Below are 13,333 nucleotides of genomic sequence, written 5' to 3'. Positions count from 1 at the left end.
ATATATATATATATATATAATATATTTATTTATTTATATTTACAGACTAGACTTTCTCTTAATTATTGTTTTCTCTCTTATCTTAAAAAGATGATTTTCCTTTAAATCATTACTTATCATGCATCAACTAACCTGTAATAATCCTCTTTGCAGTAAATGTTACCATCCCTGGCAAAGCAGGTGAGCTCGGCGGCCAGAGGGACCCGGCAGTGACAGCAGCGCAGGCAGCCGCAATGCCATGCGCGATCAGCCGCCCTTAGGTACCAACGCTCGGCGATCTCCCTTCCGCAGCCGCCGCAACCGAGGGCACCCTCGCCGATACCGCCACCACCGCTGCCTCCGCCGCTCCCACTGCCTCCGCCGCCCCCTTCGTTCGCACTGATCTGCCGACCGTTCGTCCCGCCACCCCCGTCCCCCAGCGGGGGTGTGGTGCTGCCGCAGCCGACTTCCTTCAACATCTCGCTTCACGCGCGCCGCTACGACGCATGCCGTTGCATTCTGCAAGTTATCGCATGTCTTTGTATAAATGTTTGCGAACGTTATTTGGATAAAGCGTGCTAAAGAAAAAGTTACAATCAGTTATTGTGTTTATCCAAGAAAAAGTCATGTGATGACAAAATGATTCCAAAATAATTGTTAAAAATCACTTTTCAATTCATTTTTGTGACTTGTTGTTTTGACTGGCTTGTAAATTTTCTGGAAATAATAATCTCAAAAAATTTCTTCAAATAATGCTCGTACAACTCGTGAAAGTATGACAATAATTATCTCCGTTGTACTGCATATTGTTGCATGTTTGTACTGCACATAATTTCATGAAACCGCAATCGTCGACCTTGACGCAGGACTGAATAATACATCGTACTTACAGCCCTTTACACGTCAACTCTTCAATTATCAAAGCTATCACAAAATACGCATAAAGTAGTATTTACAATGAGATTTTAAGACGTAAAATTTAAGCTTCAAACCCTAAGCCGTAAAAAATTGGCCAATCGCAATCGAATGTAAGGAAAGTAATCGACTATAATTGATCAATTTCTTACGGTTTAGGATTTAAGTTTAAGTTTTATATCTTTTTTTATCTAAAATCTAAAGTTTTAATATCTAAAATCTCATTGTAGACACTGCTTATCTTTAAATTATTATTACTTTTTGTTCCATACACGCTCGTTGTAAAAAAAAAGATATAGTGGTAGCAACTATGAAAATAACAACTATATAAATTTTATATTATCTAGAATTTATTGTACAAATTATAAAATAGTTTATTTATTAACTATATACTATACATTAACTCTATATAATATAAAATTTTATGTAATTATTTTTTATCTCTTTAGATCTTTTTTCTGAGTGACAAAATTAATTTTTAAAAAACAAAATTGCAATTGGTAAGTAAAACATTAAGAGTAATTTTTATGAAATTTGTTTTGAAGGTTAGAATAGGGTTGACTATCACTTGACTATCACTCTATTCATTAAGCATTGAATTTCTTTTTATAAGAAAATATTATTAATATTTTTAGTCTAAAAGGGTTTGCATTGATCTGGATTGGATTAATTATTTTATATGTTCCTATTGGTTAACGTTACTTGCTCTACCAACAGAGCATACAATGTTTACACAGCACGCTTTACAATGAAGTAACATCGATGTTATGAAACTAGCCTATCGCAGTCATTCCATTCTTCAATAGAGTAGCTATGATTGGCCATTGATATTACAACTTTGACGTAAAGCGTGCCGCGTAACAGAGGTCATTAATCCTAATTCAAGTTGGCGATAAACCTCCTTAAATCGAAAACGCAATAAGATTATTAAAATATTGTAAGTTCTCAAAACGGATTTTATTTCTCATTTTATATTCTATAATTTACAACCTTCTATTCTGCATTTAATCTATAACATAAAACTGAGATGAGAGTCTAATTCGAGATTCGTCTAATTGATTGCTCTCATAAAGAGTTACGTCTACGATAAAACTATAATATTATTATTTATTTAATAAATCCTCAATCTTCAGATCCACAGACCAGGATAACTAATATGATTTGACATATCTGCTAAATATATTTATGAATTTTAGAATCACATCTTGATTTATACAATACAAAAGACATAAATAAGCAATTGAGAAGTTATTAAAATAAATATAAAACTCTAAAATATAAATTTAAAATATAAATTACTTTTTTTTTCGAACAACTCTATCAATCCTTAGAAAAAAGAATTTTAAAAATCTTGATACATATTAAACTTTATGTACCAAATTGCAATTCAAATGTTTTTTTATAATTTTATCAAAAAACAAGAATTTAAAGTTATGTGACGTTATAATCTTATATATATAATAAACTGCATTGTATAATCACGAATGAAAGAAGCTCTTCCTGTCATCGTGAGAATAGAGACTTGAGACTCAAGGTTCAGGATCCTTAAGAGTCGCTTCGTGCGGTGCAGGTGCATTCATTCAAGCCACGCTACCCAGGTGACACGAACAGAAACCGATGAATGAAAACAATGTGTGGTTGACGGTAATGAGCCCTTTTAACGAACGACTCTCTTCAATTCACGACGCCTTCAAATTGCGCGGACTTTACGCGGACGCGAGATGATATCTCTCCAGCTTACCAGCGGATTATCCCTTCGACGTTAAATCCCTTCATACCAATTTTAAAGGAAATACATTTCTATTTCCAAATACTCTTGTACAAATCGGAACTACATCAAGAGATAATTGATTTAAAAAAATTGATGATTTAGTTTTAACGAAATAGATTCAGAATGGAGCATATATAAAGATGAAAAAAAAAACAGATATTTTACTTCAAAGTAAATAAGAAAACAATTTTTATAATTAAAAATTGCCTTTTTTTTAATCAAAAATCTATAAAAATCTATAAATGTTAGTTTTTAAAATAGGAAGAATTTTATTCATTTTACCAAACAATTAATAGAAAGATAATAGAAAGTAATGAACATTTAAATTGTATTACAACTTTATTTAAAATAATCTCCAAATTGTCTGGTATTATAGCTTTTACACTTACACACATTATTGTTAACTATAAAAAAAAGATTGAAAAATCCTTAATAATTCTAAAACGAAATATTTCTAATGTTTAATGTTGTAAAAAATTTTTAAATATGCCTTACTTGTTCCATTAATTATTTGATATTAGATTTTTACAATAAAATTCCTTTTATCTCAAAACAAAACATTTTATTAAGTCTATGTTCATATAAACATTTTTTAATATTTGGTTGATGGAAAAATATTTCTAGAATATTTGACACTTATTTCACATCCTGCATATTTGAGTAAAAAATTTTTAAGATCGAAATAAAAAATTAATTTTTAATAGATTTTCTGATTTTTCAATAATTTCAATTTTTAAACATCTATACACACACACACACACACACACACACACACACGCGCGCGCGCGCGCGCGCGCACGCACATATGGCACACTATTTCATCATTCCCATTCAACGTTGTACGAAAACATCGTCTCAAGCATTGCTCGCATGTAACGCAATGTAACGTCGATCGCAACGACTCTTCGATGTTAATTAATTCATTCTCAAAAACGGCATTGTTTGAGGTGAAAAGCAAAGTGCTCACCATCCCCACAGATTTGCATTGCGGTGGTATTATGCCTGCAATAGCATGTGGATTTGATATTATCGCGCACCATATTTCCATAAAATCGATTTGCTTGATCTCTCGATAACGGAACCTTCGCAGTGAGAGATATATATATGCGTAGTATGTCAACGGAACTGCATTTGTATCAGAATCTAGATTGCAATGATTGAAAAATCGGGTTTACTTGAAAATTACATTAGGCTAGGTTGGTCCGCCTTTTGATAAATTTTACCTTATTATTTTATTCTCTTATTATTTTACTCTGTTATGCCCTTACTCTCTTACTTTTTTATGCACTTATTCTTTCACTCTTTTGTTTATCCAATAGGTAAATTACCATATAGTTTATCTGAAGATGGAATATCCGACCCTTAATGTTTTCATTTAAAATTAAAATTCTCGCAAGAATTTATTATCTATTAAAATGTTGGAAGATAATTATTTTGTTTCAATGATTATTTAAATGTGCGAAGAATATTTCTAAAGTTCTGGAGGTTGTGTTTTAAATTTTTTATTTTATCAATAAAATTACAACTGAACACATTTCAACGCGAAATCATTTTTCTTAAACCGTTTTCAAAAAACTTTTGAGTTTTGAAGAATATGTTTTATCCATCAATTTATAATTCGATTCTTAGAACTTTGAAAGGTCCCATGTATAAATTATTATAGATTACTAAGTAAAAATAAAAAAGTTTTACAAAATCTTTAAAATATATTCTCTAAATTCTTTGGAGTGGGATCTCCTTCTAAAGAACGAAAATTGAGCCAATTTTGAAAAAGAATGACTCAATTTTCAATCTTTAAGATTGAAATTTCATTCTTCAAAGTGACAATTCATTCTAAAAGTTTTAGAGCATTACATGTATTTGTATTATAAAATGAAGTAAAATATGAAACATAAGAAATTATTACTCAAAATAATAATGACATTACAGCTGTAAGTATTAAAGTTGTACTTATTGCAAGTTGGTTTTGTAATGCTAACTGCCTTGCCAACAATCTGCATTATTTTCACGTTTATATTTATTTGATACTTCTAGCATAGATTTCTAAAATTTATTGTTAAACAACATATATTTTGCAACATTCCAAGCATCAAAATAAAAAGACTTCATCTTCTTATTTTTAATAAAATAAAATACATGGATCAATATGTCTTGGGAAGTTATAATGATTAGTAAATTTTTCTTCTATCATGTTTTGCTCACCTGTAATCGATTAAACAGCTGGAACGCGATGGTAAATCCTGTCGGTCGTCCCTTACTGATCTCTGTTCGTCGACAACGAAGCACCCGCGGCCAAAATTATTTCCGCTTGGTTATTTTCATCTAAATCGCGGTCATCTTGGATTTGCTAACTTCTCCAGGGTTCGGTTTGGTCGCGGCGCGACTCCAACCCCGGATATTCTGATGCTCCGACTATCTCGACTGTCTCGAACCGACCATGCAGTCGTTGCGATCATCAATCATGTTCTGGACAAGCGAAAAGCCGCGTAGACGGAGAAGATAATTTCTCTGCGTGACATCGGTTCTACGATAATAGAATCTCCGCCACGAGAGAAGCAAAATTGTATCTGCTGTAAAGTATCGCTTGCGTATAAGTTTTTCGAATAAGAAAAGGCGCAGCGGATTAATATTTCAAGAAACTTTAATAATCTGATCTAACTCTATTCGATCGTTTGAAACTTATTCGCGCATAAAGTTGATATTAATTTACATCCTAAAAGCTCTTTATCTTAGATCCGCAACTCCTGATTCATAATTTTTAATTCACATTTTAAAATTAAACAATATTGTCAGTATTTGTCATAATCAATTTTGTTAAACCTGGGTGGAACGTGTATTAAACTGTAATTTAAACCAAGTTTTAAATTTTATCTGGAACTTTGATGGGAAGGGAAGTAGTATCTCGAGTGATGAAAGCTTTTGATGAGATAGGCTTTGATTGCGGTTAGGCAAAAGACTACAGTGGTCACGAATCAAAATAAAATGCTGGTTAATTTTTTCTTAGAAGAAGATATCGATTGAGTCACAATTGTGGTTAGTAAAGATTCTGAAATTAACTTTCATCGCAAATTCGTATTAATGAATTTAATCCGACACGTTAATCAATATTTTTTTTGATATTCTAGGTTTTCTTTTATGTAATTATATATAGATATTTATAGTTATTTTTTTTATATTCCAAGAGAAACAATATTTTTTTTATATGGTTCGATGGATCTAAATCTTAATCACAATCTTAGAATTTTTGTATAATTTTTCTTTAAATCACTGAAATCGAATCACCAAAGAGTCTTCTCTTTCTTATTTGAACTTTGAATCATTAAACTATTAGATGAATGAGAGCCGAGATTCTCAAACAATAAGATGTCATAATGTTAGATGTTTGGATTCTCAGATCAAAGAACATTATTCTCTATTTATCAGAATTTTTTAGTCTTTCAAACCATATCTAAGATTTTTCATCAAAGATTGCTTTTATCCTCGAATTCTCTGTTTTCCTCGCAAGGATAAACACACAACAAAGTTTCAATCGTCATTAACAGTTCGTCGAATAACTGAGCCATCTAATATTTTAGTTATTTAATATTTATACTCACCAGTTCCTTTCCCCAAAGCACAGCATCCTCGTCAGGTTTCTCAATCTTTTTGACTCACCGATTCTTTTCTTCTTTGGATCCCAAGAAAAATTAACACATCACAATATTAATCCGCCTTGGATTTACATTGTTAGTTTAAAGCACTTCTCTTACACTTGTCTAACAGTGGCTACCGTCGTCAAAAAACTTGCAATCGACAAAGTAGTAGCTCGTGAATTCCGAAATTCGCGAGCGCGAAAGCTTACGAGAGGAGAGCTGTCAAAAAGAATCTTCATGTGAGATTCACAAGAGAGCTACGCGGTAAAATAGAAATTTGGCGAGAGAAAGGGACATTTCCACGAGCGCGCGCGGAACTCACGCGTAGAAAACCTGCGAGCAGGAAACTGGCGCGAGCCGGAAATCCGCGGTGCGCGAAAACTCGCGAAAGCGTCGCCGGAGTGCGAGAAGGAAGTACGAAGGACGTGGTAGATTCGTGCGGGATGGAAGCTGCTCCCCGTCGGCATAATATTACGATCCTGGGACGGCCACCCAGGGCCAGGGGCGGACGTCGCCACGGCAAGGAAGCGGGGGGTTGCGTCCCCTTCACACTGCGATCTCGCCGGGGTGGCAACAGGGTGGGGTTTTCAAAGCCGGCTCGAGGGGTAACGACGTCGGGACGCCGGGCGTCTGCGCGCTGCGCCGGCGCCTTTGTGGCTTTCCCTTTGTCTTCTTCTTTCTCAATATCTCACTGTCTTTTCTCTCTGTCTTTTGCGAAAAAATAGTTCGTTCTCTCTTTATCACGAGTGTCGACTGGTAATTGTCGATGATATCGTTTATGATAATAACACTGAGATGGTAATGTTTGTCAGATGCATTGTGCTGCATTTTCTTAAAAGATCCCTCCGATTTAAGAAACGTATCAAAATATTTCGTGGAATTTTTAATCTGTCTTTGTTTCTTATATAATATCCGCTTTGTCTGTTTTATCTCAATGTGTATTGAATTTATTTCTCTAACAAAATTATTATCATAATTATCTGTTGTATATTAACTCTCTATTATTTTAAAATATCTAAAGAAAATTTCAAAAATAAAATGTTTAAAAACTTAAATATGCAATTTTAATATCAGAGACCGAAAATTATTTAATTTTCAAAGATGAAAAAATCAAAAACAGAGTCATATTTAAAAACACGTTTTTTCTGTTGAAAAGAAAAAATTAATACATTTTTGAAAATTAGATTAGACGAAATAAATGTCATTTCAGTCACATAAATCCAAAATAACGCAACAAACGCAGGTTATATGAAAACAAATAAAATAAAAAAATTAGACAGACTCAAGACAATTTATTAATTTAAATGCTTCTGGAAAAAAATCTTTCGAATTAATGAAACAGTTAATGTTATCATACGATTCTTGTATTTTCCCCAATTTCGCAATTTATTTTCTTCTTCGGGTAATACTGATTTCATGTTTCCGGAAACACTCTGAACGGCGCTAGAGCGACATTCATTATTCATGATTAGCCGCGATGTCTCACCCGCAAAGCACTCGCCCGCGCACGCTCACATTTCACTCTCAATTAATTTGCAATCGGGGTATCCCGATGGGAAGAAGCGCTCTCGGGAAGAGAAATGACATGACACGCGAGTGGTTAGTCACGCGTCAGTCACGCATACAGGTACAAATTATTACTTAAACGACGCCAGCTGGTGAAAAACGTGTTCCCGCGGCAATTTTAATATCGCCATCAGTTTATCACTTCGTCTTTTCGAGCACTGTCGATTGGACTCGTTCTTAACGAGAATTCCTTCGCGCGAAATCATGTCGAAAATATAATTGCAGCCTCGAATATTTGAATACAATAAACATTAAGATTTTGAAAATTTTTTATTTTTTGAGAGTGAATATCGAAATATAAATTTTAATTACTTTAATTATTTACTGTTCATTTTTAACTAAATTTTTTCAGTCTTAATATTTAATATTCAGTGAAACTCTTTTAAAACTTGTAATTTCACGTACCAAGAACGTACCTCTCAAATTTATGAGGAATACTTTTTAAAACTCAGGATATATTGAAACGTCGATTGATTAACTCTGGAATTTCCTACGTTTCTAATTTTATCATTTTGCATGATGTAAATGTGCTATTGCAAATCGCAACTATGTGAGACACGCTTTCGTTCCAAGCGCGCGTGCGCAATTCGCCGCGCACGGCGTGAGCGCCTTTTAATTACAGCTGAAGAACAAGAATGACAGTCAGATACATTGTCCGCGACGACCAGTTCTTCCAGATTTGTCTGGTTTGTGCGCGGTCAAACTATATTTGGCCGACGGTGTGGAACCGACATGACGTAGCGGAAATTCATCGCGTCTACGTGCGACAAAGTCGTTTCTCGCTCGCTGATGTCTCATTAGGCTCATTAATCGCGGGTGGCGCGATCCAGCCGTCGTTGCAAATCGAACTTCCCATTAAACAGCGAGTTCTCGTTAATCTCGCGTGCCGCCGGAACGTATTGCAATCGTAAGGAACGAGACTCGAGCAACTTTCCAAGATTTGCCAAGCTAATCTTTCAGCTGCAAAAATCGTAACAGTATTACAACATGATAATTTAATACAACGTTTCGATTTTAATTTTCGTGTTTAGAATTGTAACACTTTATGTTTTCATTTCTATCAATGTAGAATTTCTATTCAACTTACGTTTTAGCTTTTTTAGTTATAAGAATATGATTAAAAATAAGTTGAGCCAAGATTAAAATTAAACTGGCAGAAATTAAAAATAGGTATCAGAAATACAATTTTTTATATCATTCAAACTTTTTTCACACTTTGGATTAATTGAAAGTTATGCTTTATTTAATTTGATTCATTTCCAAATAATATTCTCTTTACGATGAATGAAATTTATCAGTCATCATGATCAAGACATCGCGCATAGTTTCTGGTTGAAGAATCTCTAGGCAAATACTTCTTCCGCTGCTGGCGAGAGGTCGACTTCTCCGAGAAGTACCTTTTGCCGGAGGCTCCCGATTCAATCAAATCCACCCTAATTCAATCATATACAGTTGCCGCCTTTCTTCCTGCCTGCCCTCTCAGACCCCTTAAGTCCGGACGGTTGAGCCGACGCGAAGGAGGCACATTGCGCAGTGCGTCATATAAGAAAGCATTATGGCAAGGAAGGAGGATACTGTCATATCGATCAGAGACTTTTCGGAAGGATAGACGGTTGGAAGCGATACTAACGAAGAAAAAGAAGAAGTAGTGGTAGTAAAAGAAGAAGAAGAAGAAGAAGCAGTTGGTAGTAGTTGAAGAAGAAGAAACGACAGCAGCAGCAGCCAAGCGCGGCTGGCTTATCTCCCGCTCGTCCCCGTTGTCCTCTCTTCCCTCTCAGAGACTCCGCATTTCTGTCTTTCTCCCGCGGGAAGGGGAGGATAGGTGAGGGTACAGTAACCTCGGCAGAAGCAGCCTCCGCTAGGCGCGGCCCTTCGACGCCCGCTCGATACGAGCCTGCCTCGTGTCAGCCAATAGCAATCGCCTCGAAACGACGAGGTTGTCGTCCCATTGGTCGACACAGCCGGTTTGCATCGACATCGCGGTGGGGAACGACCAGGAAGGTCGGGTGGAGATGGAAATAATGCTCCCGCCAGCATCACAGGGGGATCCTGCCGAGAATGGGAGTCATCTGGCGAACGCTGACGGAGACAGCGACTGTTTAATACACGAGCGGCGGACACATTCGGGACCTGTCTCTTGTGTTCTCTTTTCCTTTTCTGCTTCTCTTCGAAGAGAATGGGGGAGGGGAGGGTAGACGAGGTGTCGGAGGGACATGTCGTATTATGAATGAATGAAGTACATGTGTAGGATTGAGGGTTGCAGTCCTCATCAGCTATGATTCTCTCATCTCTGAATGGAAAGGTGTCTCGAAAAGTTGTTTAATATGGAAAAAGGTGATCCCTCAGAGCGCCTAGGCGATTGTTAACCCCGGTGTGTTATCGTGAGTTATCTTTTGATACTTACCACCGTGTAATACTGGACAGAGTGTGCAGTAAAGTTTCTTTGATCTTTCACCTTCGACGGAACTACAATAGAAAGACCGAAGTAAATATATGGAATCCTTTTTCTACAATATTGTCCTATTAATCGATTTTTGTTTAAACAGGAGTTTATACTTTGTCCAGTAATATGTCTATATTAACCAGGTTGGTAATACATTACAAATGTAAAACATCGAGTAATGTCACCGTTATGTCACTTGCGGCTTATTTATCGTTAGCTCCAACCGAGTTTACCGAAAACTATATACCGCTTAGGGCTTTCGTGATACCGAATTAATGTGACAATTAATCTAAACAGACAACTCGCGCGCGCAGCGCTCGTAATCGGACGTGATGTATTTCCGTCGTCCATTTATTCACTCGACCATGACGCGAAAGAAGTTATTTCCGAGCGTTCTGCAGCGGTTCCGACGGAACCCCGGAGAGGTTCGTGAGTCGCTTCATCGCTAAAAGATCGGCCGCGTCACTGCGAAATCCTCGACATCATCGATCATCGACAGAAGACGACACCGGACGGAGGAACTTAGATAGAACGACCGCAAAATGGAGGCTGTCGGGCATCGTTAGCGGGGCCCTGACGGCCACGGCGAGAACGGCTGGTTCCCCGTTAGGATCTCCGTTCGGCGAACAAAAGTGGGTCTTTCCCTCATGCCGCATGCGGCACGAAAGTAATTCAAGACACCTGGCGGGAATGGTTTTAACGGATCCTAAGATCGCTCCTCGGGAGCATCTTACGAGCGGCATGAGATCTCGCGTGGCGACGTGATAAGGGGGAGGGGGAGGCGAGGGGCAGAAGTCTCCTCCCGCGGTTACATTATGTAAAATACGGCACGGCGCGCTCGCCTAGGTTATCTCTCGGCGTAAGAGTAAATAAGTGCAAAGATATAACGGTTAATTTCCGCATTAACTACGTTTTATCGCGATGTTCTATCCTCGACGGGCGGCAGGATGCCCCGCTGCTTCTACCGTGAATTTGCTGTGAGCTTGCTGCGTCAGCATGTGCGTGTCGTTTCGCACGCACGTAGGAAAGACGCGGCGCGACGAGGCGCAAAGGGGATTCCCTGAAGAAGACGCTACGTGCGTCTGCATCGGAGGGAGTTAAACGGGACTGCCCTTGAACATTTTCACGCTTCATCCTTCTACGAGTGATCGTTTGATTGAAACGACTGAACTTCTTCCCGGTTGTATATTTATTTATTTAAGCGAAATTTATGGGGCCTATTTAAACAAAATGTAAAATATTCGATACCTCTCGGTTAAATGGTTAACAGAGATTTCAGATCGAATTGGGCGTCGGTGTTGTATGTAGAAATAAAAAGTTTGGAATATTTTGCTAGAATTTCGTACCTATGCTGCACAAATCTTCAATGAAAGCTGTAAGTATGTCCAGAGGGTGTTTTGAAGACATTCCCAGGATGTTCCACGGATAAAGTGCATTGTGTGAACAACATCTAATGAAAAAGATAGAAAAATGCATTAATCCTAATAAGTCTGTTATTTTTATTGTTATTTTTGGTCATACCAGGGTCTGTAAACCCCTGCAACTTTGTCACGCTATATTTCTAGACAGAATACGTATTTTTTATCTCAATATGTGAAATTTATACCTCAAAGTCAGACAAAGACAGATAAATATGAATCAAATAAATAATATTTTATTTTCAATTAATTATAATGCTTCGAAAATGTAAAATAGCAATATAAAAAATCGCAAGGGTCCATGAATGGTTTGCTAGAGTTAAATGCATTAGATTATCTCATCTCTCTTAATATCTTTATTCTTAATTATTTTCTACCGCTTTGTGTGCAAAAAGCAATTGCGTTTAAAAGCATTGTTCTCTCTCGGGACGAACTACATAAATATTTCCCGTATTACATATTGACTGTAATCTATTCTTAGTTTTTCTACAAATCTCCTCGCTTATTCCGCGATACGTAAAAGTCTCGCTTTCTCAGAAGATGAAGGAGCGAAAAAAAGAAAGAAAGAAAGAACGAAAGGACGGAAGGAAGGAAGGCGGCACGAATGCGTGCGCATGAAGTGTATTTATGCGCGGCACCGTCACGTGGGTAAGGATCGTAGATTGCGAACCGGCCTCGGCGTGCGAGTCGGTGAATGAGGCTGACGTGGATAAATGGCGCGTTTCCCCGCGGGAGATGCGCGCCCAGGCGATCTTCCGGGCTCGGTGCAACAGCCGATCAGGCCCTCCAGGCCGCGAGAGATCTTCAGGAAACGTCGCGAGGATGTGATGAGAAAGAGGTAGAGGAGAGAGGGAGGGGAAAGATGGAGAAAAAGGAGGTGGAGGACGACAGCGACGACGACGACAACGAAGACGACGCGACGACGCTCCTCCACGGCTGGCACTCGCAAAAAGCAGCGCCGCTTGTCGTCCGGGTAATTGACGATCGCGAGAACATGCGCGCCCGTAAAAAAGGACCGCCTTCTTGGCCGCCTTGCTCTTACGCGGAATCTTGTCAAGAAGACGAGAGATGCCCTGCACGTCAGGGCGGGCTGTTCCGGTAGTTGCCGCGAACAGTCTTCCGGAACGTGAGCTGTTGCGCCTCAACAGATTTAAGGAAGATCCAGCTTCGATCGTTATAGGCTTTAAACTCTTGTTTATTGTGTATTCACAGATAGGTCTTAATAAATTTATTATTGATTATATTGATAATCAATGAATTGATTGATAAATTGATAATTTATTGTTCCTACATATCGACTATTGCGAAAAATATTACCGAGGTCTTGATAGTCTATAAATAAAGTAAATTCTTAGGAATGCTAGAGATCCGGGTTCGATTCTCGAAATATTTTTCGCAATAAATTTATTTGTAGTTTTTCAACACATCTTTCTAATAGGATGCCTGATTGAGCATCAAATTATTAAATTAAATTGCTTGTCAATTTAATTTTTGATATTACAGTATTTTAATTGCGTTTATATAAAGTCCAAAAAACCAATTCGGCACGCAGTTCAAATGATTACGTAATATATAGTATATAAATTCACATGGAAATTATTTCAACATC

At 37.3% G+C, this 13,333-nt stretch overlaps 1 protein-coding gene across 1 annotated transcript in view; it reads right to left on the bottom strand.

Annotated features, from left to right (window-relative positions):
- LOC108685318 (LIM/homeobox protein Lhx9-like) overlaps nt 1-458 on the bottom strand; it is an 8,711-nt gene extending 8,253 nt beyond the window's left edge. Inside the window, exon 1 of the mRNA XM_018190047.1 lies at nt 133-458. Coding sequence (XP_018045536.1) covers nt 133-458 — 326 coding nt within the window. The remainder of the gene's footprint in view (nt 1-132) is intronic.
- Between the last annotated feature and the right edge of the window lie 12,875 nt (nt 459-13,333).

Source organism: Atta colombica, unplaced genomic scaffold (genome assembly GCF_001594045.1).
Source record: "Atta colombica isolate Treedump-2 unplaced genomic scaffold, Acol1.0 scaffold150, whole genome shotgun sequence".
In the NCBI taxonomy this organism is placed as follows: Eukaryota; Metazoa; Arthropoda; class Insecta; order Hymenoptera; family Formicidae; genus Atta; species Atta colombica.
The sequence above is the reverse complement of the archived record's forward strand: the minus strand, read 5'-3'. Positions and strand labels throughout refer to the sequence as shown.